Source organism: Ovis canadensis, chromosome 3 (assembly GCF_042477335.2).
Source record: "Ovis canadensis isolate MfBH-ARS-UI-01 breed Bighorn chromosome 3, ARS-UI_OviCan_v2, whole genome shotgun sequence".
Classification (NCBI taxonomy): Eukaryota; Metazoa; Chordata; class Mammalia; order Artiodactyla; family Bovidae; genus Ovis; species Ovis canadensis.
The window spans coordinates 10,953,069-10,979,187 of NC_091247.1; the positions used below are offsets into that span (position 1 = coordinate 10,953,069).

The 26,119-nt window shown below is 38.4% G+C and overlaps 1 protein-coding gene across 4 annotated transcripts in view; it reads left to right on the top strand.

The window, feature by feature from the left end:
• Positions 1–26,119, top strand: part of SCAI (suppressor of cancer cell invasion) — a 111,685-nt gene that overhangs the window by 76,977 nt on the left and 8,589 nt on the right. For 2 of the 4 annotated variants that reach the window (XM_069582421.1, XM_069582423.1), the window contains 8 exons: positions 399–500; positions 1,085–1,186; positions 2,487–2,565; positions 4,299–4,398; positions 6,401–6,482; positions 19,067–19,139; positions 21,811–21,984; positions 22,174–22,274. In XM_069582421.1, the coding sequence (XP_069438522.1) occupies positions 399–500; positions 1,085–1,186; positions 2,487–2,565; positions 4,299–4,398; positions 6,401–6,482; positions 19,067–19,139; positions 21,811–21,984; positions 22,174–22,274 (813 nt within the window). Of the gene's footprint in view, positions 1–398; positions 501–1,084; positions 1,187–2,486; positions 2,566–4,298; positions 4,399–6,400; positions 6,483–19,066; positions 19,140–19,869; positions 20,012–21,810; positions 21,985–22,173; positions 22,275–26,119 lie in introns of all 4 variants that reach the window. The other 2 variants (XR_011255494.1, XM_069582422.1) reach the window with 2 other exon arrangements.

The following is a 26,119-nucleotide window of genomic DNA, read 5'->3' on the forward strand; positions in this document are numbered from 1 at the left end:
TAAAAGAAAAAAAAAAATCTGCCTGTGGAGGGACTTCCCTGGTGGTCCAAGTGGTTAAGATCTGCATTTCCACTTCAATACCTGGTTGGGAAAGATCCCTCATGCAGTGTGGTGTGCAAAAAAAAAAAACAAAACAAAACTGGAAATTGATGGATTAATAGATAGGGCAAGATGTTACAAAGCAAATATAAAGAAATGTTAACATTATAGAATCTGGCTATTGAGCATTTGGGTGTCACTGTTTTCAACTTTCTGTCTTTTAAATTTTTTCATAATAAAATGCTGGAGAATAAAATATCCAGTGTCATCAGGTACATATAAAAGTCAAAAATAACAATGTGATTAAACACTTTAAGGTCTGTGTACTACATTAACGGTCAGACTTGTTTTCCTTGCAGGTTAAGTTCAGTGAACTAACTGTTGACATGTTCCGGATGTTACAAGCCCTGGAAAGGGAGCCAATGAATTTAGCTTCCCAGATGAATAAACCAGGAATGCAGGTGATTTTTCTCCCTACATTTGCAGTTTGCTGCTTCTGCTCCTCATGGAATGCTATTATTCACCAAATGCCACAAGTGTGAATAAAGAACTCTGATGAGACACAGGAGAGAAACATCAGCATAATGACAGTTTTTAAAAAGATATTTGATAAAGAGGAGGGTAAAAATAGGCATTGATAATCTACGCGTCAAGTACGTTTTGTAGTCATTCCTCTGTATCCACGAGGCATTGGTTCTAGGAACCCTCTGGATACCAAAACTTTCAGATGTTCAAGTCCCTCCTGTAAAGTTTTTGCATAATGTTTACATATAACCTATACATATCCTCTCATATACATTGAATCATCTCTAAATTACTTATAACATCTAACAGAATGTAAATTATATGTAAATAGCTATAAATGCAATGTAAATGTTATGTATGTAGTTGCTGGTGCACAGCAAATTCAAGTTTTGATTTTTGGAACTTCCTGGAAAATATTTTTCAAATATTTTTGATCTGTGGTGGGGTGAATCCATGGATGCGGAACCTACGGATGCAGAAGACCAACTGTGTTTGCATTGTTTTCTGTGTGTAAATATAGGAATCAGCTGACAAGCCTACCAGGCGAGAAAACCCCCACAAGTATCTGCTCTACAAACCAACCTTCAGCCAACTATACACTTTCTTAGCAGCATCTTTTAAGGTATATATCATCCAGTACTTCTTACTATGTAAGGGAAAGATATGGCTTAAATGGAATCTGAGAGTCACTCTTCCCTCGAATATTTGAGTCAAGAATTTAGGAGAAATATGAAAATGAAAACTACCTTTAGAATATCCTAATCATAGCTATTTTTGGAGTAGAAATTGCATATGACATTAGGAATGATCCCTACCATTAATTAATGAGAATATTGATTAATTATCATTCTACTTCATCTGGATTTTTCTAACTCAGCTGCTTTAGGCCTAACAGTCAATGTAGAACTGAAAAGCAGGAGCAGACTGTATAGGTGTGTTCCAAATTCAGGCTACTCTGGGAAACATTTTGGTCATCTGAAAGAACCACAGAATAGGGGATTCCGCTCAGTTTATATATAGAAAGGCACAGACGGAAGCTTGTCTTTTAGACCTGTAGTTGGGATCTTTATGTCTCCGATTTAAGTTTTCAGAGAACATTCTTTAAATGATGTTTTTGAAACAGAGAATACCTGTAAAACTTTGGGCCGTAGTTATAGATTAATAATGAATCTCTGCTGTGTAGACAATTGCAAGTTGGAAGTAACAAGAATGATTTTTCTCTTGAAGACGACCATAGTGTGTTAAATTAGGTCCTCGTTTTCCCCGCAGCTTGATTATGGGTTTATTTTTGGCTGTGCTGTGTCTTTGTTGTTGCACGGACTTTTCTCTACTTGCAGTGAGCAGGGCCTACTGTCTAGTTGTGGTGTTTGGGCTTCTCATTGCTGTGACTTTTCTTCGTGCAGAGCACAGGCTCTAGAGGGCACGGGCCCAGTAGTTGTGGTTAGAGGGACAAGTGGCGTTCAGCCACCCGAAATTGAGCAATAACAGGTCTGTGATGCCCTTAGATGTCCGGGGCTGCACACGCACTACACTGACTGGCTCAGCATGTGCCTACCCGGTGCTGGCAGGCGTGGGTAACCCATTGAACCCCATTAGTGATGGTGATCAGGGATTGCAGTTATTCCCCATGAACGAGGAATTCCCAGTAAGTACGGGTCATAAGCTTGCGTTAAGTCCCTGCCCTTTGTACACACCGCCCGTCGCTACTACCGATTGAATGGTTTAGTAAGCCCCCGGGCTTAGTTGCACATGGAATCTTCCCAAACCAGGGATCGAACCTGTGTCTCTTGCATTGACAGGTGGATTCTTGACCCGTGAGCCTCCAGGGAAGCCCTCCTCACAACTGTAAAATGTCACGAACTTTCAATGAAACTGTTGTTTTCTGTTTGTCGTTTTGTATGTGTGATTTTCTTCCATTTCAGGAGCTGCCTGCCAATAGCGTGCTTCTGATTTACCTGTCAGCCACTGGCGTTTTCCCCACAGGTCGTTCTGATAGTGAAGGTACAATAAAGGAATGCTCCCTGTTGTGAGCAGGGCTTGAATTCTCTTTATTTTCTACAAGGCGATGGCCCATAGCCCACGAACCATCTCACGCTTTCTAGAGAGGCTCCCAAATTTGAAACTTGGTCTATTTGCTGAATTGGCAGTCTTGTAGATACCTATTTTATTTGCTGAAGTCTTACTCATGGAAGTTAAAAAAATCATCAGTAAATTCACATGCTGCATACATATGTTACTAACAAATTTGCTAAAAGCAAACACATATATATATTATACAGGGACTAACCAATTACTGCTTCACATCACTGAATTTTTCTGAGCCTTTTGTGCGTTAGAGAATCTGGTCAGAGGCTTCACTGTGGCTGACAGTCTTGTAGAAATCAGTGTACTTTTGTACCTGTGAAAGTTCAAGTCCTTGACATGATTTTGTTTTGTGTCCTTTCTTTGATCTTACCAATTCAATCTGTAGAAATTTGGGATGCTATTTCAGAATAAAACCATGAAATGGTCCAGAACATATGAGTTTAGAATATATGAAATTGGTCAAAATTGATAAGTAAATTGGAAGTAAACAAGGCAGTTAAATCTTTATCTGGACAGAAATTTTTTTCTTAACATCCTTAGCATTTTCCTCCTCATTTGTTTGTTGAAATTTGCATTCCTTTATACAATGCATGTCCCTGCCATCTTCCTTGCATGACCTACAGATCCTCTTAAAGTGTTAAAATGAAAACAAAACAAAATAAATCTCAATCTTTTCACTGCAGTAGTTTTTTAAGGGATAAAGCATAACATGAATATTAAAAGTGTTGCAAAATCATGAACTAATTTTTTGGTAATAAAGTTAGTGATTTTATTTGTAAATAATTATTTCCATGTCTTATAACATGGTATTAAATCAAATATTCTGCACCCCCACCTAACATGTTGATATCTCTTGTTTTACTTTTTTCAAAGTACAGTAGGTACTAACTGAATGGGCCTTTGAGAGAGATTTATTTCTTACATCTCATAGTTGCTGTTCCATTTACACAAGAGTTTAACTAACTGATAGCACCAGTGGGAAAAGGCTAATTCCTGAACTGGAATTACAGTGGTTGATAAAATAGTAATGATAATGGATTTTTCCCCTACACTGATATTTGATAGTTCTTTTCTTACATGAAGTTTTTGTCAATGAGAATTTTCAAGTCTTATTTCAAGTCACTACATTTTTTACAATTAGTGACTCACTTAAAATTAAGAAATCACTGAACCTTGGTCTCCCATGCTGCAGGCAGTCTTTACTGTCTGAGCCACCAGGGAAGCCCTAAAATTATATTTTAAAAAATCATTAGGACTTCATTCTGCAACTCTTTTATCTAAGTAATTTTATTTGTTGAACTTGAGATTTTAATTTTGCTTAAAATGAAAAGATCATTTTGAACATCCCAGATCTCCATCCCCCCTTTTTTTTAACCCAGAATAATGGGATACAGTAGATTTTTGTTTTGTTTCTCATTATTATCTGAAGAACTAATGACAATGATCTTTTAAAATGCTGAAACAGGCAACATGCTGAAATATTTAAATTCTGTGTTAACTGAAGTGTTCAATTTTAAATTAATAAAAAAATTTTTAAATTATCTTCCACTTGTATCAGTGAGAAATTCACCTGGTACCTTTGTATTTGAACATCATGTTAGTGTTACTCTTCAACTGAAGTCTAGGATTCTTCCCTTCTGTTTTTATAGGTCCTTATGATTTTGGAGGGGTACTTACTAATAGTAACCGAGATATTATAAATGGAGATGCCATCCACAAACGAAATCAGTCCCACAAGGAAATGCATTGGTATGTATTCTGGTGTCTTTCCTATTATAAAAATTAAAGTTATATCTTATGTTAAGTGAAGTGGGGACTATTTTCTAGTACTAGAAATGTCCCCTGAGACAACTGTTCATAACACTTATCTGGATTCCAGCAATATTTCAGGCTCTGACTACCTTAGATGTTTAGAATTGTTGGCTTATACTTAAAAAATTTTTATTGAGTATCTGTTACATGTCAGGCACCATTATGTCCCTGGAGATCTGTTCATTCAAGTTGGAGGAGGCAATAGATAAGTACATAAATAATAACTCAGGACATGATGCATGTTAATATCAACATAAACATTTTAATACAAGGTTCTGTTGGTATAATACAACAAAACTGAAGTTAGCTGTATGATTTCAGGTAAATTTCATCCATGAAAGTTTGCTCAACACATTCACTGCTTGGGCTGTTTGTAGCTCTAGGATTTCTCTAGCTGAGAGATAGCAATTTTATTATAGAGGAAACTACCTTGCTTGAAACTGCATTTCTAATAACACTTTACATAAAAACATAGCTCTTCAAATTAAAGGGCAGAGGAAGGAAATGTTTCAATTATTATACATGTAATAGTGAAAGATTCCCCAAGCCATGTGTTAGTGCTATAGTTGACCTTACTTGTAAGTGATATATATTAGAAAAACCTGTATTTGAGATATCTTGGGGTTTGATGTTACTGCTCATTGACACATCATTTTGTATATTTACATTAATATTTATTCACATACATGCATTGTCCACTAACCCTGGGAAAGAGCATGCACACCAATATTGTGATCTTAAGAAGTGATCCTCAAATGCATGTTACTGGACTTTGGGTCCAGTAGTTCTTCTGTGGACCAGTGAATCTGTATCTATAACAAGCACCCCAGCTGATTCCTATGCAGATGTTCAGAGGAAATGTAGGCAACAATAAGAGGGGAGCCCTCACTTACCGTCTGCAAAATTGAGATATAGCTTAAAATAGCCGTCCCAAACCTTTTCAGCACTAGGGACAGGTTTTGTGGAAGACAATTTTTCCATGGCACGAGGTGGAGGAGATGGTTTTTGGATGATTCAAGCGTATTACATGCATTGTACACTTTATTTCTATTATTATTATATCAGCTCCAACTCAGATCATTAGGCATTAGATCCCAGAGTTTGGGGACCGGTGGCTTAAAACATGAAAAATATTTAAATTGGATATGGATTTTAAAAGACTCATTGAAATAGAAATCTGGTTGTGTTAAATGGCAACCCACTCCAGTACTCTTGCCTGGAAAATTCCATGGACTGAGGAGCCTGATAGGCTACAGTCCATGGGGTCGCAAAGAGTAGGACACAACTGAGCGACTTCACTTTCACTTTCACCTGTTCTTAGGAGGAGCCTTTTAAAATACTAGATAAGTCCCTAAATGCTGCCCTCTGAGATTTTCATGTGTGTTTAATCCATCTCTAAATATATAGACTTCTCTTCAGCTTGCATATTCTCTTCCAAAAAACATTTATTTATTACTCATTTGGCGGTGCCAGGTCTTCTTACAGCATGCCGAAGTGTTCATTGTGAGACTTAGGTGTCTCCCTGGTCATGGCTCATGGGCTCTAGCGGGCAGGCTCAGCAGTTGTAGCACAAGGGCTTAGCTGACCTGTGGCATGTGGGATTTTAGTTCTTTGACCAGGGGTCAAAGCCACGTCCTCTGCATGGGAAGGCAGATTCTTAACCAATGGACCACCAGGGAAGTCCCTAGCTTGAATATTCTTGAATAATTATTATGTCTTGGTTTTTTTTTTTTCTTTTTCCCCCAAAATAAAACTGCTCACTTGTCTACCCCAATAAATACAGACTTTTTTGGTCTTCTGCTTAGTTAACCTTTGTTTTTCTCTCAGTGCTGTGATGAAAAAGAGATGTGAGTAGACCAAACTGAAGAATAAGATTTCTGAGGCTCGGCCGATAGAGTTATACAGTCATTCATTGTTACCGTCGTTGTTGTTTTCCCAGCCTCCATCCTGGAGATCTCTACCCCTTCACAAGGAAGCCGCTATTCATCATTGTGGATTCATCCAACAGTGTTGCTTACAAGGTAAGTTCTGCGCACTCCATCGCACATTAGACGCTACAGCACCACCCCGAGGTAACCAACCTGAACGTGTGCCTTTTTATTTTGCTTTATTTTATTTAATTTTACACAATTTGTATTTAGTCTTTCTTTTCTTTTGAGGTTGTGCATGCTAGTCAGGATCTGGTGCTATGACTAGAAACAAGAAGAAAACGCATGAATGGACACTCAGTGGAAAATAATAAATCCTCCTGCAGGAAAAAAATATTCAAGATTTCCAAGATCTCTGGTGGGAGGTTTATTTTTGTTATATAACGCAGAATATTTTCTTTTATAGAGGTGGAAGTATATGGGCAAATTTTCTTTTCCAGTTTTCATACTTTTTCCCCTCTACACACTGAGCTACTCTAGTTTAAATGAAATTTCTATCCCATGTAATGTAGTTACAGTCATTGAATATCTACACAAATTGTTTTAGATGCACTTAATTTTTTTTTTAAATTTGTGACAGTAAGTGAAAAATGATGACCCTGAAATGATGCTGAAATAAGTAGAGGGACCAAATGTGAAAATTCCATGTTTTATATTTTGCTATTGAAACAGATTTTCAGTGGTTGTGTAAAGAATGGCAGCAGCAAGACCCTTTAAAGTTGGATGTTATAATTCAAACTATAGTATTTTATAGGAAAATGAAAACAAGAGTTTTTGGAGTCTATGTAGTTCAAATATTTCATTAGTGGTCAGTATGCTCAGAAATATGCTAGAAACACTGATAAGCCAATTAAAGTTATTTCTTTTGTGGGTGTTCATATAAATAAATGGAGACGCAAACATTAATAGGTTTATATCAGAAGAGCAGTAGAAATGTCTGCTAGCCAAGAAAACTGGCCCAATGCATATGTTTCCATCGAATTTTCATGCTTAGTTTCACTTTCTAAAGTCTGAATTCCAGGAGCATCCAATCCACCCTAAGTTGTTCAGCATGTTTCCTGCCACCCATTTTGTCCAGTTTAACATTACAGCTTTTGATTTTTAGGAAACTTAGCTGTGTACTTTCTTAAATCCTGTGTATGCTGTTGTCATTTTTTTAATCTTTTTGAGAGAGCGGTAAGTTGCTGAAGGAAAAGGTTTATTCGCTACCCCAATTAAACATATAAGCCAGAGGAGTCCAGGCATTTTGTGTCTTCACAGTGTTCAGAAAAGTGTTCTGTGTCTTTGTCAATGAAAAGGAGTCATTTGCTTCTGTTTAATGATGTAACACAGTATGTTGATGCACCAGATCAAGTGAATTGCTTACTATGATTTAGTGTGCATTACAAGTATTTTAGCAGTCTGTTAATTTCTACTTAATTTAATTGGACATTATTTGATACCGTCTTTTATAATCTCATGAATGTCATTCATGTTATGTACCTGTTCTTTCCAGTGTCGTTTGGATGTAGAATGAGTATGGGATGTTGATTGTTAAAAAACACCACTGCGCATAATTGGAATTATATATCATGATTTAATTCTAGATTTCTATACCCTGAGCCTCAGGATAACAGTGGAATAATGGAAAGATTTTTGTGTTTGTTTGGTGTTGATGGCACATGCACTATTACTCCTCTAAAAAATTAAATTATTGAGAACAAACTGATCATTAGAAATGAAATGGGGAGCCCGTATGCGGTGGGCAAATCAGAGTCTTAACCAATGGACTGCCTGGAAAGTCCTGTACAATGGTTTTAACAGCTAAGCCACACAGTAAAGTTTTTCTTTCCTGTGCAACTTTCTACTTTGCCTGGAGCAAATAATATTATCTTTGCTCCTTATTGTTTTTTTTTTCCCCCTGAACTTATCACAAATTCAACCCCAAGCTCCTCACCAGTCGTCTAATCTTTCCTGTTGTTCAGATGCATCATTTTATCTCTGGGACAAATTACCTCCCAGAGCCTCTGGACTGGTGCCCTCTACACATACTATACAGCTCTCATTCCAGAATCTCTCATTATTATTCTGGGAATTCTTTCTCTCTCTTTTATATTGGATCCCCTGTTTCCTGAATCCCCTATCTTCCTCTTGGACACTCTATTACTGTCTCATTTGGTTTATTCTTTCATTTTGGTGCAGCATCTCTAGCAAAATCTAGCCTTCTGGGAAAGGATGAATATGAGATAAAACAATCGAAGTCTCATACTTCTGCAAATGTCTTTGATTTACCCTCACACCTGAATGATGGTTTTGGTGTCAGAAGTTATTTCCCTTCAGAATCTGGGAAGCATTGTTGCATTGTTTTCTATCTTCAATATTTCTAGTATTTCTTTCTTTTTTTCCCCTAATATTTCTTAAGAAGTACAAAGCATTCTAATTCTGGATCTTTCATCTGACCTTTGTTCAGTCCCTGGAAACATACAGGCTCTTCTCTTTGTCACTAGTGTTTTGAACTTAACAGAGTGCCCTGGTCTGGCTTTACTTTTAACTGTGGTACTTGGCATGTAGTTCATGAGTCCTTTCAGTCTGGAAATTCTGCGCATTTTCTTGAGTTTTTCAGTGATTTCCTCCCCTCTGTTTTCTTCTTTTGAGAATTTCTGTCATTCAAGTTTTGGACCTTCTGGTCTAGTCCTTAGATTTTTTTTGCCTGTTATTTTCCAACTTCCAGTCTTGCTCTTTAGGAAATTCCTTCGCCTTTATCTTCTAAACCTTTTATTGAGCTTTTCATTTGTTTTCTGGATGTTTCTTTCATGAAGACATGGACGGGTGTGTGTGAAACATATACATGCACATATATAATTGGTTTTTATCCTGGTTGAAATACGCTGTCTTTCCTTTGAGAATGTCAAGGATCATTTTAAAAGTTCTCTCTGCATGGTATCTCTCTCCTCCATTATGATTTGCTTCTAGTGCTCTTCCTTCACATTTCATTTTAGAGACTCAATTTTTGCTTTTCTGATCAGATTTAAGAATGGAAGCTAGCAAAATGGTTGGAATCTCTGAGGTTGTGGGCAGGGTCATCACAGTGAGCTGCTCAGTGTGACAATCTAGCTCAGGAGCCATGGACCAGTACCTCCTGTCAGATCATCAGCAGCATTAAAATTATAAATAAATTTCACAATAAATGTAATGCTCTTGAATTATCCCCAGACTATCCCTGCACCCCTGGTCTTCCACGAAATCGGTCCCTGGTGCCAAAAAGGTTGGAGACCGCTGATCTAGCTGGGCCTTTTCGTTGAATCATTTCGGGTGTCAGTATGTTTAGGTCTTTCTTCCTGATCGGGTCATACTCACTGGAGCAGACTCAACTGTTCTGCCCAGAATGTAAAGATCTATTAGCGTTATGCTCTGTTCTCCTTGAAGTCTGTGTGAGTTTGTATTAATATCTGCTTATACATGTATCTTTATATACCCAGTGCCTCATACTTTAAAAATTCTTCGTAAATGTATGTTGAATGATTATTTGAAGATAGGCACCATTATCCTTATTTTACAGTTGAGGAAACTGCCCATGGAGCTTAAATATCTCGCCTGATTGACTCCAGCAGTCTTGCTCATTTCAGCGCTCAGGCTGTTTCTGCATTTAGAAAGAGAGGTGCTTTTCATGCTAGTCTGAGTCTCGTTTCAGAGGAGATGGATTGAAACGCCAAGATCTCTTAACAGAACAAGTGTATCCCACATGTTGACTCTCAAATTTCCATCAGGGTCTAGGCCTCATCTGTAGTGATGTAGTACTAGTGGGGTTAAAAAAACAACATCTATCATTTTGGCCAACATTTCTTTCAGTTCTGCTTTTTTTCCCCCACTTTGGAAGAAGAAAATCCTTTGAGTATTTAATTATTTATGACAGAGCTGGATGCCTGCCAGTGAGCATGACTTATACATTTGTCAAAACAGTCATATTTATCTCAGCAGTTTTTGTCCTAAAGTGTTTGATAGCTGTACGTTGCTGTGGTCTATGAAGGCATACACACAAAATTACATAAGAGTTCTACTGACAGTCAGCCACACTCCATTTCCTCCTTGCTACCACATCACCTCATTTGTGTTGTGTGTGACCATCGCCTCATTTGTGTTGTGTGGTTATCTAGGTTTTGTTTCTTTTATATTTAACCTGTTGGGAGTTGCTGGACTTCTTGAATTTGTAGGTTAGAGTTTTTCATTACTGCTGGAAAAGTCTTAGCCATTATCTCTTCAGACCTTGGCCATGCTCGGCTTCTCTCTCATCTCTTTCTGGACCTGATTTTACATACATCATTCTCACTGTGTCATCCACGTCTCTTGACCTCTCTTCTGTATTTTCCATCTTTTCATTTCTCTGGCTGAAACTTGGATGATTTCTTTCAATTTAGCTTTCAGTTCACAAATTCCTTTTTTTTCAGCTGTGACTAACTTGGATATTAAACTCATTTATTGAGTTTTATATTAGTTGTGGTATTTTTCATTTCAGAAAGTTTTAGTTGGTTCTTTTTTCAAGTGATTCATTGCCCTTTTTATAGTTCCCTGTTTTCTGTTTTCAAGTTTCTTCTTTATTTCTTTAAACTTAATAGGCCTACTTATCATATTATTTGTTATCCATCTGGTAATTCTTACACCTGAAATCTGCTTTTGCTGCCCAAAGATGCCCATTGCTGTTTCTGTATCCCAGTATGCTTGATTATCTTTGATTAGATTATTCTTGTATCCTTAAAATTCTCTGTGATAAATTCGCTGAACCCTAGAATGATGATATTTTCATCCAGAGAGGATCTGCATGTGCTTCTGCTACAGAGGCGCTGCCCGGGGACTATGTGTTTGGGATTACCTAGGTGGTATAAATTTGGGCTGCAAACATGCAAGAGGGCTGGCTTGTAGTTAAAACCCTTAGGGCTGTTTGGTTCCTTTGCTTGCTCTTTCTCTATTCTGCTCAGCACCAGGAAAATTTTCCTTGTGATCTGTTGAGGCATGGTCATGGCAGTTAGGGAAAGTGTGAAATTTGGATTTCGCTCACCCTAACAGTGAATTCCGTGGACTTTATAGTCCATGGGGTCAAAAAGAGTCAGGCACGACTGAGCGACGTTCACATACATACATAGACTAAGAGTATAGCCCTTTGGGATTCCAGTTTAGCAAGGCTGGTTTTCTATTAGACTCTCATTTTAGACAGACCCTGAGCTCTGACTTCTATCCCCTTCTCTGTAAGGCCTTCAAAATCTAAGTTCAAGTGGTTCAGTTGCCTTAGGGCAGGTGAGGCCTTGTTGTTCTTTAGTTGCTAAGTTGTGTCTGACTCTGCGACCCTATGGACTGCAGCGCACCAGGCTTCCCTGTTGTTCACCATCTCCTGGAATTTGCTCAAACTCATGTCCATTGAGTCAGTGATGTTACCTAACCATTTCATCCTCTGCTGCCCCCATCTCTTACCTTCAATCTTTCCCAGCGTCAGGAACTTTCCCAAAGAGTTGGCTCTTCACATCAGGTGGCCCAAGCATTGGAGCTTCAGTTTGAGCATCAATCCTAAAGGCCTGGTGTCAAGCTTATTTTCTCAGTCTCCTCTACAGGTTTTTCCTCATCTTTCTGACCTATCACTGGAGTATCCCTGGGCCCCATCCTTGTTCTTCTTTTCTAGCTACAGCTGACTCCTTAGATGCCCTTAGTAGTTTCATGACTTTAATTACTATCTCTCTGCTGACAATTTCCACATTTCTATCACCAGCCCAAATCTTTCTCAGTTAACCCCAGACTCGAATATAATCTACATACTCCACATGTCTCATTGGTGACTCCAATAGAGATTGCAAAGCTGACATGCCCAGGACAGTTTCTAGACCTCTTCTGTGTCCAGCTTCCCCATACCAGTTAATGACTATAGTCCTTATTGACTATGCCAAAGCCTTTGATTGTGTGGATCACAATAAACTGTGGAAAATTCTTCAAGAGATGGGAATACCAGACCACCTGACCTGCCTCTTGAGAAATCTGTATGCAGGTCAGGAAGCAACAGTTAGAACTGGACATGGAACAGCAGACTGGTTCCAAATAGGAAAAGGAGTGCGTCAAGGCTGTATATTGTCACCCTGCTTATTTAACTTCTATGCAGAGTACATCATGAGAAACGCTGGACTGGAAGAAGCACAAGCTGGAATCAAGATTGCCGGGAGAAATATCAATAACCTCAGATATGCAGATGACACCACCCTTATGGCAAAAAGTGAAGAGGAACTAAAAAGCCTCTTGATGAAAGTGGAAGTGGAGAGTGAAAAAGTTGGCTTAAAGCTCAACATTCAGAAAACGAAGATCATGGCATCTGGTCACATCACTTCATGGGAAATAGATGGGGAAACAGTAGAAACAGTGGGCTCCAAAATCACTGCAGATGGTGACTGCAGCCATGAAATTAAAAGATGCTTACTCCTTGGAAGAAAAGTTATGACCAACCTAGATAGCATATTGAAAAGCAGAGACATTACTTTGCCGACTAAGGACCGTCTAGTCAAGGCTATGGTTTTTCCTGTGGTCATGTATGGATGTGAGAGTTGGACTGTGAAGATGGCTGAGCACCGAAGAGTTGATGCTTTTAAACTGTGGTGTTGGAGAAGACTCTTGAGGGTCCCTTGGACTGCAAGAAGATCCAACCAGTCCATTCTGAAGGAGATCAACCCTGGGATTTCTTTGGAAGGAATGATGCTAAAGCTGGAACTCCAGTACTTTGGCCACCTCATGCGAAGAGTTGACTCATTGGAGAAGACTCTGATGCTGGGAGGGATTGTGGGCAGGAGGAGAAGGGGACGACAGAGGATGAGATGGCTGGATGGTATCACTGACTTGATGGATGTGAGTCTGAGTGAACTCCGGGGGTTGGTGATGGACAGGGAGGCCTGGCATGCTGCGATTCATGGGGTTGCAAAGAGTCGGACACACCTGAGCAACTGAACTGAACTGAGCCCAAATCCTTAGTTTCATTCTGAACTTTTCCTTGCCTCACACCCACATCCACTTCAGAATGGTTTCTTGGTTATAACTAATATGCCCAGAATCTTACTACCTTCACTGCCACCACCATCTCTCCCCTGAATTAATGCAGTAGCCTCATAACTAGGCTTCCTCCTCCTGCCCTTGTTCCCCTGCAGGGTGTGCCTGTAAATCAGATTATGTCACTTATCTACTCTGAAGGCTCCTCATCTCACTAAGGGTAAAGGCTTCATACTTTTTGCTCTCATGCTTCTCCCCCACCCCCCAAATGCATCTCTGATCTTCTCTTGTGGTCTCCTTATCACAGTTCTCTTCAGCCACACAGACCTTGCTCTTCCTCAAACATACCTGGCAGTCTTCTGCTTAGGATCTTTGTATTCTGTTCCTTCAACTGTGAATCCTCTTCCAAAGAACACTTTTTGTTTTCCAGGCGTTTAATTAACTGAAGCCTCTTTTTTTTTTTGCCTGGCCCATACGTCTTCATCTTCTCTTTCTCTATGTGTTTAATTACTCCAAATAATTTTGTCTTATTTTTTAGGACACAGTAAGATGCCATTTTCTTTATCCCCATCTTCTTATAAGACATATTTCTCTTTCCTCTTTAAACCATGAGTTTCTTAAGCAGTTTGTTCACTGTGAAAGAGAGAATAGCCTGAACAGGAGAATACTGCCAGCAATGTTCCTCCTTCTCATGTTATATACCAGACAGATCACAACTTGTCGATGTCTAAAACGTGATGAAAGACTCAAACGCCATTCCCTCTAACTACTACTTCAGTAATTTAAAGAAATATTTTATGCTTTGAAAGATACAGGCCACATGCAGTAAAACACAGTTAACCAGAGTATTTAAAGGAAATCATTTTAATTGTTGGAATTCCTGGCTCTTCTTCCATCTCTAAATAACACACATTCCTCCCCCACCAAAATCCACTCTTTTTGTTTAAAAGCTTATTACAAATGATTTGCCCTTTTTCTACCAGTTCTTCTGGTTCAATCTATACAGGATAAGAAGGCTATTGTAACTGAAAGTGGGGTCTGGCTGCTTGCTGCTCAAAAGCCAAAAAAGAATTCAGGTGTGGAAAGGAAAGTTTGTTATTTCGGGTGCCAGCAATGGGGGAGGGGGTCAAACACCTGTGCAAAGGCTGAAGCCTCTTAATAGAGCTTTCCGTAATTTTGTTGTTGTTCAGTTGCTCAGTTGTGTCCAACTCTTTGTGACCCCATGAACGACAGCACGCCAGGCTTCCCTGTCCTTCACCATCTTCTGGAGTTGCTCAAACTGATGTCCATTGAGCCAGTGATGCCATCCAACCATCTTGTCCTTTCTTGTCCCCTTCTCCTCCTGCCTTCAATTTTTCCCAGCATCAGGGTCTTTTCCAGTGAATCAGTTCTTTGCATCAGGTGGCCAAAGTATTGGAGCTTCAGCTTCAGCATCAGTCCTTCCAGTGAATATTCAGGGTTGATTTCCTTTAGGATTGACTGATTTGATCTCCTTGCAGTCCAAGGGACTCTCAAGAGTCTTCTCCAACACCGCAGTTCGAAAGCATTAATTCTTTGGTGCTCATCCTTCTATATGGTCCAACTCTCACATCTGTACATGACTACTGGAAAAACCATAGTTTTGACTGTATAGACCTTTGTCAGCAAAGTGATGTCTCTGCTTTTTAATACATTGTCTATTTCATCATAGCTTTTCTTTCAAGGAGCAAGGGTCTTTTAATTTCATGGCTGCAGTCACCATCTGCAGTGAATTTGGAGCCCAAGAAAATAAAGTCTGCCACTGTTTCCCCATCTATTTGCCATGAAGTGATGGTACCAGATGCCATGATCTTTGTTTTTTGAAGGTTTGAGTTTTAATCCAGCTTTTTCACGCTCCTCTTTCACCTTCAACAAGAAACTCTTTAGTTCCCTCTTTGCTTTCTGTCATTAGGATGGTGTTATCTACATATCTGAGGTTATTTATATTTCTCCCAGCAATCTTGATTCCAGCTTGAGCTTCACCCAGCCTGGCATTTCACATGATGTACTCTGCATATAAGTTAAATAAGCAGGATGACAATATACAGCCTTGATATACTCCTTTCCCAATTTTGAACGAGTCAGTTGTTCATGCCCAGTTTTAACTTTTGCTTCTCAGAAGGTAAATATGGTGATCTGGTATTCCTATCTCTTTAGAATTTTCACCAGTTTGTCAACACAGTCAAAGGCTTTAGTGTAGTCAATGAAGCGGAAGTGTATGTTTTTCTGGAATTCCCTTGCTTTTTCTGTCATCCAGTGGATGTTGGCAATTTGATTTCTGGTTCCTCTCCCTTTTCTAAATCTGAAAGTTCTAAGTTTATGAACTGTTGACGTCTCACTTGGAGAAATTTGAGCATGACCTTGCTAGCCTGCGAAATGAGTCTATTGGGTGGTAGTGTGAACATTCTTTGGCATAGCCCTTCTTTGGGATTGGAATGAAAACTGACCTTTTTCAGTCTTGTGGCCACTACCAAGTTTTCCATACTTGCTGGCATATTGAGTGCAACAGTTGAACAACAACATCTTTTAGTATTTGAAATAGTTCAGCTGGAATTCTGTCATCTTCACTAGCTTTGTTCATAATGATGCTTCCTAAGGCCCACTTGACTTCACAATAAGGAATTCATGATCTGAGCTACAGTCAGCTCCCAGTCTTGTTTTTGCTGACTTTGTAGAGCTTCTTGACCTTTGGCTGTGAAGAATATAATCAATCTGACTTCAGTGTTGACTATCTGGTGATGTCCATGTGTAGAGTTGTCTCTTGTATTGTTGGAAGAGGGTGTTTGTTATGACCAGTGCGTTCTCTTGGCAAAACTGTTAGCCTTTGCCTTGCTTCATTTTGTATTGCAAGGCCAAACTTGCCTGTTACTCCAGGTATCTCTTGACTTCCTACTTTTGCATTCCAGTCCCCTATGATGAAAAGGACATATATTTTGGGTGTTAGTTCTTGAAGGTCTTAATAGGTCTTCGTAGAACCATTCAACTTCAGCTTTTTGCATTTGTGGTTGGGGAATAGACTTGGATTACTGTGATATTGAATGGTTTGCCTTGGAAACAAATCAAGATCATTCTGTTGTTTTTGAGATTGCACCCAAGTACTACATTTCAGACTCTATGAGGGCTACTCCATTTCTTCTAAGAGATTCTTGCCTACAGTAGTATATATAATGATCATCTGAATTAAATTCACCCATTTCCTATCCACTTTAGTTCACTTTTTTGTGATTGCCCCAACCCATTCTTGCCTGGAAAATCCCATGGACAGAGGAACCTGGTAGGCTGCAGTCCATGGGGTTGCAAAGAGTCGGACACGACTGAGCAACTTCACTTTCACTTATTTAAAATTATATGCCTCCCCAGCACTCTAGTCACCTATCTTTATTTTTCTCATAATCATAACAGTTAGCTTCTGTTACCATGTGCTATTTTAAGCACTTTACAAATATTAATACATTTAACCCTTGTAACCCAATGTGTTATTTCTGTTAACCCCGTTTTACTGATAAAACCAGGGCAGAAGATGGCTGATTTGGAATTGAAATACATTCTGATTATGAATCTTTGCTTTACTGCCAGGTGTACTCTGCTGTCTTTGCATATGTAGCACTTGTCAACCTCCGTAATGTTATATAACTTTATTTATTTTGTTTACTGCAGGTCGCTACCTGCCACCTCCACCCCCATCTAAATGTCAGCTCCAGAAAGACAGGATTTTTTTTTAATCTGTTTTTTGTTTGTTTTGGTTTGTTTTTTCATACTGCAATACCCCTAGCACCTACAACAGTATCTAATTTGTAGGTTCAATGAGTATCTATTGAAGAAAAGAGATCTTTGAAAAGGTACTATGTACTTACTATTTTAAAGTTGTAAAGTTGAGTTCACCAATAAGCTCTTTTAAACTTTTATAATCTATACAATTCTAGAGCAGTGTAAAATGTCAGAAATACCCTATTTATAACAGGCCAGAAGACATTTATATGACCTTGAGCAACTGAACAGCAGCAAATACACCTACTAATAGAATCATCTGCCAAAAGAGTTTATCTGAAAAAGGAGATTACATATATGAAAATCAGTCAATATTGTATTCCCTGTTACCTTGTACCCATTTTTCTGTTGAAACAGTGGTCTTTTTCTTACGGATTTGGAAAAGCTCTTTCTATATTAAGGAGATCAATCCTTTGCAAAGTGAGTTGCAGATATTTTCCCCAGTTCATCTTCTGGCTTTTGCTTTAGTTTATGCTGTATTTTACAATTCACAAGCCTTTGGTTTTTGTAATGGGTTTGTCAGTCTTAACTACAACCGTCAGGAAGATATTCTAGATTAGAGAAATTACCCTTATTTTCTTATATTCTCTTTCAGCACTGTTGCTATTTAATTTTTTATATTTAAATTGATTATATTAGAAATTCATCCTTGATTTTGGCATGAAGTATGGAGTTTTCTAGATAGATGTCAGTTTTTCCTGCCAGTGCCAAACCATCATCCTTATAATATATCCTTAAGCCTCATCTATTTCGGGGTCTAATTCTGAACTCTTCATTTTCTTCCATTGGTTTTTCTGCCTCCTTTTTATGCTAAGGCACTTATTTTTAATTACTGAGGTTTTAAAATATGTTTTAATATCTGATAAGTCTAGTTTCCCCCCTTTACTCTTTTTAGCTTCATTTTTACTTATTTTTTGACCACATCACATTGCACATGGGATCTTAGTTCTTCAGCCAGGGATTGATCTTGTGTCCCCAGCAATGGAAGCACATTATTCAGGAATTCTTAACCACTGGACCACCAAGCAAGTCCCCCTGCTCTTCTTTTTCAGAAATTTCCTGGCTAATGTGTCTTATCCAAATGCACTTTCTAATTTCTTTGAATTGTACAGGGGAAAAAAAAAATCTGTGGCCATTTTTGTTAAGGTTGATTTAAATTTTAATAAATTAGTATAATGATATCTTTAGAATGGGTTTCCCTCTAAGAACATAGTATGTCTTCCTGTTTGTTCAAGTCTTCATGTTTATCATTCAGAAGTAGTTTTTTAGTTGTTTTGGTGTTTTTTCACTTCTTAAGTTTACTCCTAGGAGTTTTATCTCTGTTGCTTTACCACACAGTTTATGATTTTACTTCTCATGTAGCTCTGCCTTTATGGAAAGGACAGTATTAATCATGCAGGAGTAGTGAGCGTCAGTTTAATTCTCACCATAAATTAACCCATTGACCTTCTGGTTTTATGCATCATTCTGTACGATCTATTAACATGATTCACAGCGAGAGACGAACCCAGCCTTCACATACCTGTAAGTCAGGTTTTACAGCCTGTGAGGCTGAGAGCCAGTTCCTAGATCTTGGCAAATCTGCCCTTGTAAATCCTAGGTGTGCTGCTCAGTGGAGTGGCCTCTTAAACAGCCAAGCGACCTCTCCTTGTAACACTGCAACCATGTATGTGCCTTTAAAAATCAATAGTTCACTTAATGAATGTCACCATTTTAAGAAAGCCTATTATGCATGTTAGTTATACTTGAATGACAGCCTCTTGAGCCATTACTGATATTTCTGCATCTACTTATGAGTAAAAGAACCTGATCTATACACTAGTGATATGCTTTGGAAAATTACTGAGTAACTGTCATTGGTCAAATCTTTAATGAAAGTTTTAAATTCTTGTACATTACAGAATTTCACAAACTTATTTGGACAGCCACTAGTCTGCTTGCTTTCTCCTACAGCCTATCCAAAAGCTTTACAAGGTATGTTCTTTCATTCCCTGTTATATCCATAGGTCACAAATCAATTATGTCTTCATTTTGAATAATACTGATCTGATCTTTGTCTCCCCCATCTATAGTGGTCAGGTTTAGGTTTATAGTGTTTAATGTGGCAAGTATCAGTCTGAAATAAACCACGAAGACTTGCCAACAATCAGACTTCCTGAATGGGCTCCAGTTAGGCCTTGAGATAGGTCTAAAAGAAATGATAAAACGTCCTTGAGAAGAGAGTGGTTTTGGTTCCCTTGCTATTGGGGAACTTAAGATTTGTGAATATTAAAATTTGTTTTATAGGTGTGCTTGTCTTCATCCACATAGTATGATTTCTTCTATGTCTGGCTCTATATTTTAAGTATCTTTTAAGACCATGAGAAATCTGGTCTAGGACACCTCTTAATCCATGCCCAAGGGATTAGGATAACCTAGCTGGCACAACTTAAAAGGTTTCTTTTATTCACATTTTTACGTCACTGTATTTTTAACATTAAAAAAACCTCTTCTCAGTGTGCCAGAGAGACAGGTCAGTGTTGTGCGGTTTCTCAAGTGGCTGAGAAATGAAAATTTTTTTGTCTTGAATAATTTGTCCTCAGTAAGCAACACACAAAATCTGATTCTAACGCCTAGTCATTAAACTAGGTAAAATACTAAACAAACCTTACTCCTGTTTTAGCAGTACTTGTCACTGTTTCACTATCTTCCTAACCGTGAACAGTGCTGGTGTCTCTGTGGGGGATGGCATTTTACTGCTACTTCCCAGCCAGAAGTCCTGTCTGCTGATATAGTTTGACACAGGAGGTGATGGTCAGCATTTGAATGCCCGAGAGAAGCTGGAGACTTTTCACCGTTGTTTTAAGGTAAGTTCTGCTATTTCACAGAGAAGAGCGTGTAGAAACACTAAGTTCATGTATCTAGAAGACAGATCACTAAGGGATAGAACTTACCTTCAAACAACGGTAAAGCTCTCCCGCTTTGAGGACTTGGTTAACCTGTTTCTTACCATTTCTGAAGAAATGTAAGCCCCTTCCAATGGCGAGTACTTTTTGCTGTCAGTTTTTTCCTATGATGAAACAGCTTTATTTTAAATTGCATGAACAAATGGGTTAATACCATGATTATTTAATCAGAAAGGTTTTATTGTGAAGAGGGTAAAAACACAGATTCTAGAGGCAAATTGATCATATTTGAATCCCAACTCTGCCCCCTACAAGCTGTGTGACCTTGGGAAGTTCCTCAGGCATTCTGTGCCTCAGTGTCTTTCCTAATAAATGGAGATAATAATAGTACCTACCTCCTTAAAGAATTCTGAGTACACAGTAAGTAGTCAATATGTGTTAACTATTGTCGTTATTATAATGTGCTTAATTTAAATATGTGCCCTTAACGTGTCTTAGTCCAGAATCCTATCTTTTGTACTATGAAAGTGGTTGAAATGATGTCTCAAGTGGAGTTGAAGGATGTGTAAAATTAGACAGGTAGATAGGAGTGAAATATGGTTGAATAAGAGTGTTCTAGCAAAGAAATAGCATGTGAGCATGTGAATAATGAATTGGAGAGGAGGTTTGATGAAAATGGGGAGATGATGGTGGCCAGATTAAAGACAATGGCTTATTAGCTGGCTCCAGAAGGTAATCGTTCCAGAGAACCAAGAGGACTTGGTGATGGACAGGATGAGGGAATCAAGGAGAGGAGGGAAGCATGGACTTCCAGGTTTCTGGCTTAGGTGATGGTAGCAATGATGATCCTGGATAAGATTTGTAAGAGAACAAATAGGGGGAAAGAATCTGCTTCCAAGTCTCAAGTTTAACGTGTTGAGTTTGAGGTTACCTTTGAGAGTTACATTAAATGTCATAATCAGGGGCTACTGAGTCCAGTAGAAATATAGGAATCACACGTATGATTTTAAGTTTTCTAGTAGCTACTAGAAATACCTTTTTTTAAAGTCTTTAGAGACAAACAGGTGAAATTAAGGTTAACGATGAATCTTTTTGTACTGAGGCTTTGAAATCCCATGTATATTTTACACTTCACAGTGTGTGTCAGTTTGGACACTGTTTTGAAGTGCCTGGTGGCTGCTGTGGAACAGTGCCATTCTGGACCTAAGGAGCTCAGTTAGGCTGCAGCTAGAGAACTCTGACTTAGTAGGCACATAAGTGATAACCAAAGTCATGTGCATAGGGGACATCAACAATGTGGAGAGAGAAAATACTGATGTTTATGGGATAGGTAAAGAAAGAGCAACTAACAAAGGAGAATGAAGGTGGCTGGCAGCTCTAGTGCTCCTCAGAGGGTTCCATCAGGAGCTGCCCATGATCCAGCGCTTACCATATTTGCATGGAAGTTGTTAGCTGGAGGGCAAAAAGCAAAGGAATATGTTTATTTTCCATTTCTCTTAAGTTAATGAGGCTCTATCTTAAGTTTGTTCAGCAGAAAGCAATATACCTGGGTTTTGCTTTTGTAGTTCTAAGCCAAATCTACCTGGCTGAATTATAATTTAATGATATTCATATATATATTATGAATGTTATATATAACATTATTAATGTTAACATTATTATAATTAACATTAATCTTATACATATATATTAACATGTTCCTCAAATGCCTCTCTTTTGTGAAACTGTTTTCTATATATTTAACATGTTTGTTATTGCAGATCAATCTCAACGAGGTAGCCTGTTCACTCTCTTTTTGAACAATCCTCTAATGGCCTTCCTATTTGTCTCTGGACTGTCAAGCATGCGTAGAGGCCTATGGGAAAAGTGTCAAGAATATCTTCGAAAAATCAACCGCGACATTGCCCAGCTACTGACCCATTCACGTTCAATAGGTACCCTACTACTATAACTGCACACTTAACAAAATGTACTATCCTGGTTTAAAATTGTTTAAATTGTTTGATGTAATGGTATTTGTTGAAGGTAGGAAAGTTGAGAAGGTTTTCCTGAACGTGTCTTCCCTTTTGAAATGTATTTTCCACTTAAGTATCCTTTTACTATCACTTTTCTCCTCTTTGCAGATCAGGCATTTCTCCAGTTTTTTGGAGATGAATTTCTTCGCTTGCTTCTCACAAGGTTTATCTTTTGTTCAGCCACCATGAGGATGCACAAGATTTTTCGGGTAGGCAAACAAGATCAATCTTGCCATTTTAGGTGTTTAAGAATCATGTTTTACCTGCATTAAGTAAACTTTGAATAGATCCAAAATAATATTCATACATTAATATGTAAGGTATGAAGATGAACAGTATCAGGCACATCTGAGTATCTGCCACTCAGTTTAAGAAGCAGAAAGTTTTCGTTACTTTTGAGGCCCCTCAATGGGCCTTCCTGATCTTATCTCCCTCTCAAATGAAGCTAAAACCCTGAATTTTGTAATTGTCATTATAGTTTTGTCACATGTCACTCATTATCTTCTGATAATGGCCCTTTGGGTTGTGTCTGGTTTGTTATTGTTAAAAATGATGCCACTGTGAAATCTTCCATCAGTTACCTGGCACACATACAGATTTTCTCTGGGGAACGTACCTAGGAGTAGATTACAGGGTCAGACAGTACAGGTGTATTCAGCCTTACTAGTTAAAGGCCTGGCTGTACAGTCCACGCTTGCACTAGCCGTGTGTAAGAGTTGCTGTTTCCAGTGGTCACGTATGGACATGAGAGTTGAGCCGTACAGAAGGCTGAGCACTGAAGAATTGATGCTTTCGAACTGTGGTGCTGGAGAAGACTTTGAGAGTCCCTTGAACTGCAGGGAGATCCTACCAGCCAATCCTAAAGGAAATCAACCCTGAATATTCATTGGAAAGACTAATGCTGAAGCTTAAGCTCCAAAACTGGCCACCTGATACGAAGAGCCAACTCATTGGAAAAGACCTTGATGCTGGGAAAGATTGAAGGCAAAAGGAGAAGGGGACGAAAGAGGAAGAGATGGTTGAATGGCATCACCAACTCAATGGACATGAGTTTGAGCAAGCTCCAGGAGATGGTGAAGGACAGGGAAGCCTGGTGTTATGCAGTCCACGGGATTGCAAAGAATCAGACACGACTGAGCAACTAAATAACAACAATCCTTGCCAACACCTGTTGCTGTTATTCCTTATGTTTCATGTGAATCTGGTGGGTGTTAAGTAGTAGGTCCTTGTGGTTCCAAGTGTCATTTCTAGAATGACTGTTGAAGTTGAACAACTTTTCATATGTGTTCTTTATGAAGAGTGTGTTCAAGATTTTGGTCTATTTTGCTCTAAGTAGTTTGGTTTCTGTGTAGTCATGTAACTATTAACATGTAACATTTATCAATCTCTTTTTTCAGTCATCAGTTCATCTCAGTTTTTGATGCATTTTGAAGTAAACTGTGGACTTTACCCCTCAACACTTCATCATGCAAATAAATAACTGGATTTTATAGTTATGTATTTATTTTTTTACTTCTTTTTTTTAATGTAAACTTTACATATAATGAAATACACAGAACTAAAGTGTACCATTAGGTGAGTTTTAACAAATAGATATATCTTGGGACTTCAATAAAAATAAATAAAATTTTTAAACTACATACACCTTTGTAACTCAAACCTCAGTCAAGTTTTACAATAGCATCATTCCAGAAAACTTTCTCCATATCCCTCTCTAGTTAGCCTGCTACCCATTATCCCAGAGGCAATGCTTTTTTTAAAATTTTCATTTCAGATTAGTATCAGCTATTTACAGTGTACTTGAATTACACTGTGTAAACCTTCTTTGATCAAGTGTATTCTTAAGATTCATCTGTGTTGTTTCATGCAGAAGTAACTCATTCTTTTGAGTAGTTCCATTTTCTGAATATGTCACAGTTTATTTAAGCCTTCTCTTTTTGATGAATACTGGGACAGATATAAACTTTTGACTTTTATAGATAAAGAGGCCACGAATATTCCCAAAGGAATCTTTTTTTTCCAAAGACTTCTGTTTTGAATTTTCTTGGCCATAGGATATGTATGTCTTTAGTTTTATAAGAAACTGCCAGACCTTTTCCTCAAACTAGCTTTCTTTTCCCAGCAACTACATATGAAAGTTGCTTTGTACCCTTGTCAACACATGATGTTGTCAGCCTTAAAATTTTTTTAATTTATTTATTTTTAACTGAAGGATGATTACTCTACAGTACTGTGTTGGTTTTTACCAAACATCAGCATGAGTCAGCAGTAGGTTTACTCGTGTCCCCTCCCACTTGACCATCCCTCCCAATCCCACTCCTATAGGTTGTTACCCAGCTGGGTTTGAGAACCCTGAGTCATACAGCAAATTCCTATTGGCTATCTATTTTACATATGGTAATGTATGTTATGTTTCCGTGTTACTCTCTATACATCCCCACCCTCTCCTTCCTCCCCAACCCAGAATTGTCCATAAATCTGTTCTCTATGTCTATGTCTCCTTTCAGTTCAGTCGCTCAGTCTTGTCCAACTCTTTGTGACCCCATGAACCGCAGCATGCCAGGCCTCCCTGTCCATCACCAACTCCCAGAGTCCACCCAAACCCATATCCATTGAGTCAGTGATGCCATCCAACCATCTCATCCTCTGTCATCCCCTTCTCCTCCTGCCCTCAATCTTTCCTAGCATCAGGGTCTTTTCAAATGAGTCAGCTCTTCACATGAGGTGGCCAAAGTATTGGAGTTTCAGCTTCAACATCAGTCCCGTCAATGAACACCTAGGACTGATCTCCTTTAGGATGGACTGGTTGGATCTCCTAATCCAAGGGACTCTCAAGAGTCTTTTTCAACACCACAGTTCAAATGCATCAATTCTTCGGTGCTCAGCTTTCTTTATAATCCAATTCTCAATCCATACATGACCACTGGAAAAACCATAGCCTTGACTAGATGGACATTTGTTGGCAAAGTAATGTCTCTGCTTTTCAATATGCTATCTAGGTTGGTCATAACTTTTCTTCCAAGGAGTAAGCGTCTTTTAATTTCATGGCTGCAGTCACCATCTGCAGTGATTTTGGAGCCCCCAAAAATAAAGTCTGACACTGTTTCCACTGTTTCCCCATCTATTTGCCATGAAGTGATGGGACCAGATGCCATGATCTTTGTTTTCTGAATGTTGAGCTTTAAGCCAACTTTTTCACTGTCCTCTTTCACTTTCATCAAGAGGCTTTTTAGTTCCTCTTCACTTTCTGCCATAAGGGTGGTGTCATCTGCATATCTGAGGTTATTGATATTTCTCCCAGCAATCTTGATTCCAGCTTGTGCTTCCTCCAGCTCAGCGTTTTTCATGATGTACTCTGCTTATAAGTTAAATAAGCAGGGTGTCTCCTTTGCTACTCTGCAGATAGGTTCATCAGTACCATCTTTCTAGATTCCATATATATGCATTAGTATATGATATTTGTTTTTCTCTTTCTGGTCAGTCTTAAATTTTAACCAGTTTGGTGGATTTATAGTGGTATCTCAGTGTAGTTTAAACTTACATTTCACTGATGAATGAGGCTATTGGACATCTTTTCAGGTGCTTATTAGTTATATTTTATCCTGTTCTGTGGTATGCCTTTTTGTTTTCTTAACAGTGGCTTCTGAAGACCAAACTTTTAAAATTCTGATGAAATTTGAACTGATCTTGTTTTTTCTTCCTTTTGTGGTGTGTTTTATCTGAGAAATCTCTGCTTAGCTCCAAGTCACAAAGATTTTTCTCCTATGTTTTCTCGGAGTTTTATAGTCTTAGCTTTTATATTTAGTTCTGAGTTAACTTTTGTTTACAATGTGAAGTAAGGGTTAAAATTTTTTTTCAGTATGTATGTGGAGTTGTTCTAGTGTCCCTTGTTGAAAAGATTATCCATTTTTCATTGAGATAATTTTGTTGTTTTTTGAAAATCATTCAACCATGTATGTATAGCGTTATTTCTAGATTCTAAATTCTGTTCCATTGGCCACTAGCATTTTTTTTCTCCTGTTTACTACTTCCTTGATAATTGCAGCTTTACAGT